The sequence below is a fragment of the Geospiza fortis genome, unplaced genomic scaffold (genome assembly GCF_000277835.1).
Source record: "Geospiza fortis unplaced genomic scaffold, GeoFor_1.0 scaffold394, whole genome shotgun sequence".
Taxonomy (NCBI): Eukaryota; Metazoa; Chordata; class Aves; order Passeriformes; family Thraupidae; genus Geospiza; species Geospiza fortis.
This window is the reverse complement of record NW_005054509.1, coordinates 701,271-701,911: the sequence shown is the minus strand read 5'-3', so window position 1 is coordinate 701,911 and position 641 is coordinate 701,271. Positions and strand designations below refer to the sequence as shown.

Sequence of the window (641 nt, the reverse complement as noted above, 5' to 3'; positions counted from 1 at the left end):
CCTCGCCGCATCTCCCGCTGGAGCTGCACCTCCGCGGGAAGCTGGAGCCGGGCCCCCCGGAGCCGGGCAAGGCCAAGAAGGGCCGCCGCAGCCGCACCGTCTTCACCGAGCTGCAGCTCATGGGGCTGGAGAAGCGCTTCGAGAAGCAGAAATACCTCTCCACGCCCGACAGGTAGGCCACGGCCGACCTCGGACCCGGGGCGCCACGCCACGGGACGGGGCTCATTTTGCTGGAAAAAGTCGGGAAGCTGCCATCCGAGACGAAAGCTGCCGGCCTGACCTCCTCTCTCTCTCGCCCGCAGAATAGACCTGGCCGAATCGCTGGGGCTCAGCCAGCTCCAGGTGAAAACCTGGTACCAGAACAGGCGCATGAAATGGAAGAAAATAGTAAGTGCCCCTCATTAACAGTCCTTCCCCTGGGCGCGCCGTGTCGCGTTCGAGCCCTGCCCTGCGGGCTTCGTCCTTCTGCATCTCGGCCCTGGCACATTTAACGATAACGTTAAGGATGATTAGAATAGTAATGATGACGATGACGGTAATAATAATATGCCCCTGGTCTTTAACACCGTGTCCCCGGTCCAGCATCTCCTGGGCTCCGGCCGGCCGTCCCTCCCCGTCCTGTCCGAGCGATCCTGTAGTAC

The 641-nt window shown here is 61.9% G+C and overlaps 1 protein-coding gene across 1 annotated transcript; it reads left to right on the top strand.

Moving 5' to 3' along the window:
* Nucleotides 1–2: 2 nt before the first annotated feature.
* Nucleotides 3–609, top strand: BARX1 (BARX homeobox 1; the record flags this gene model as incomplete). Its single annotated transcript, XM_031063515.1, has 2 exons — nt 3–172; nt 303–609. Coding segments are annotated over 2 exons (273 nt in total), but the record flags the coding sequence as incomplete, so codon positions are not given.
* Nucleotides 610–641: the final 32 nt, after the last annotated feature.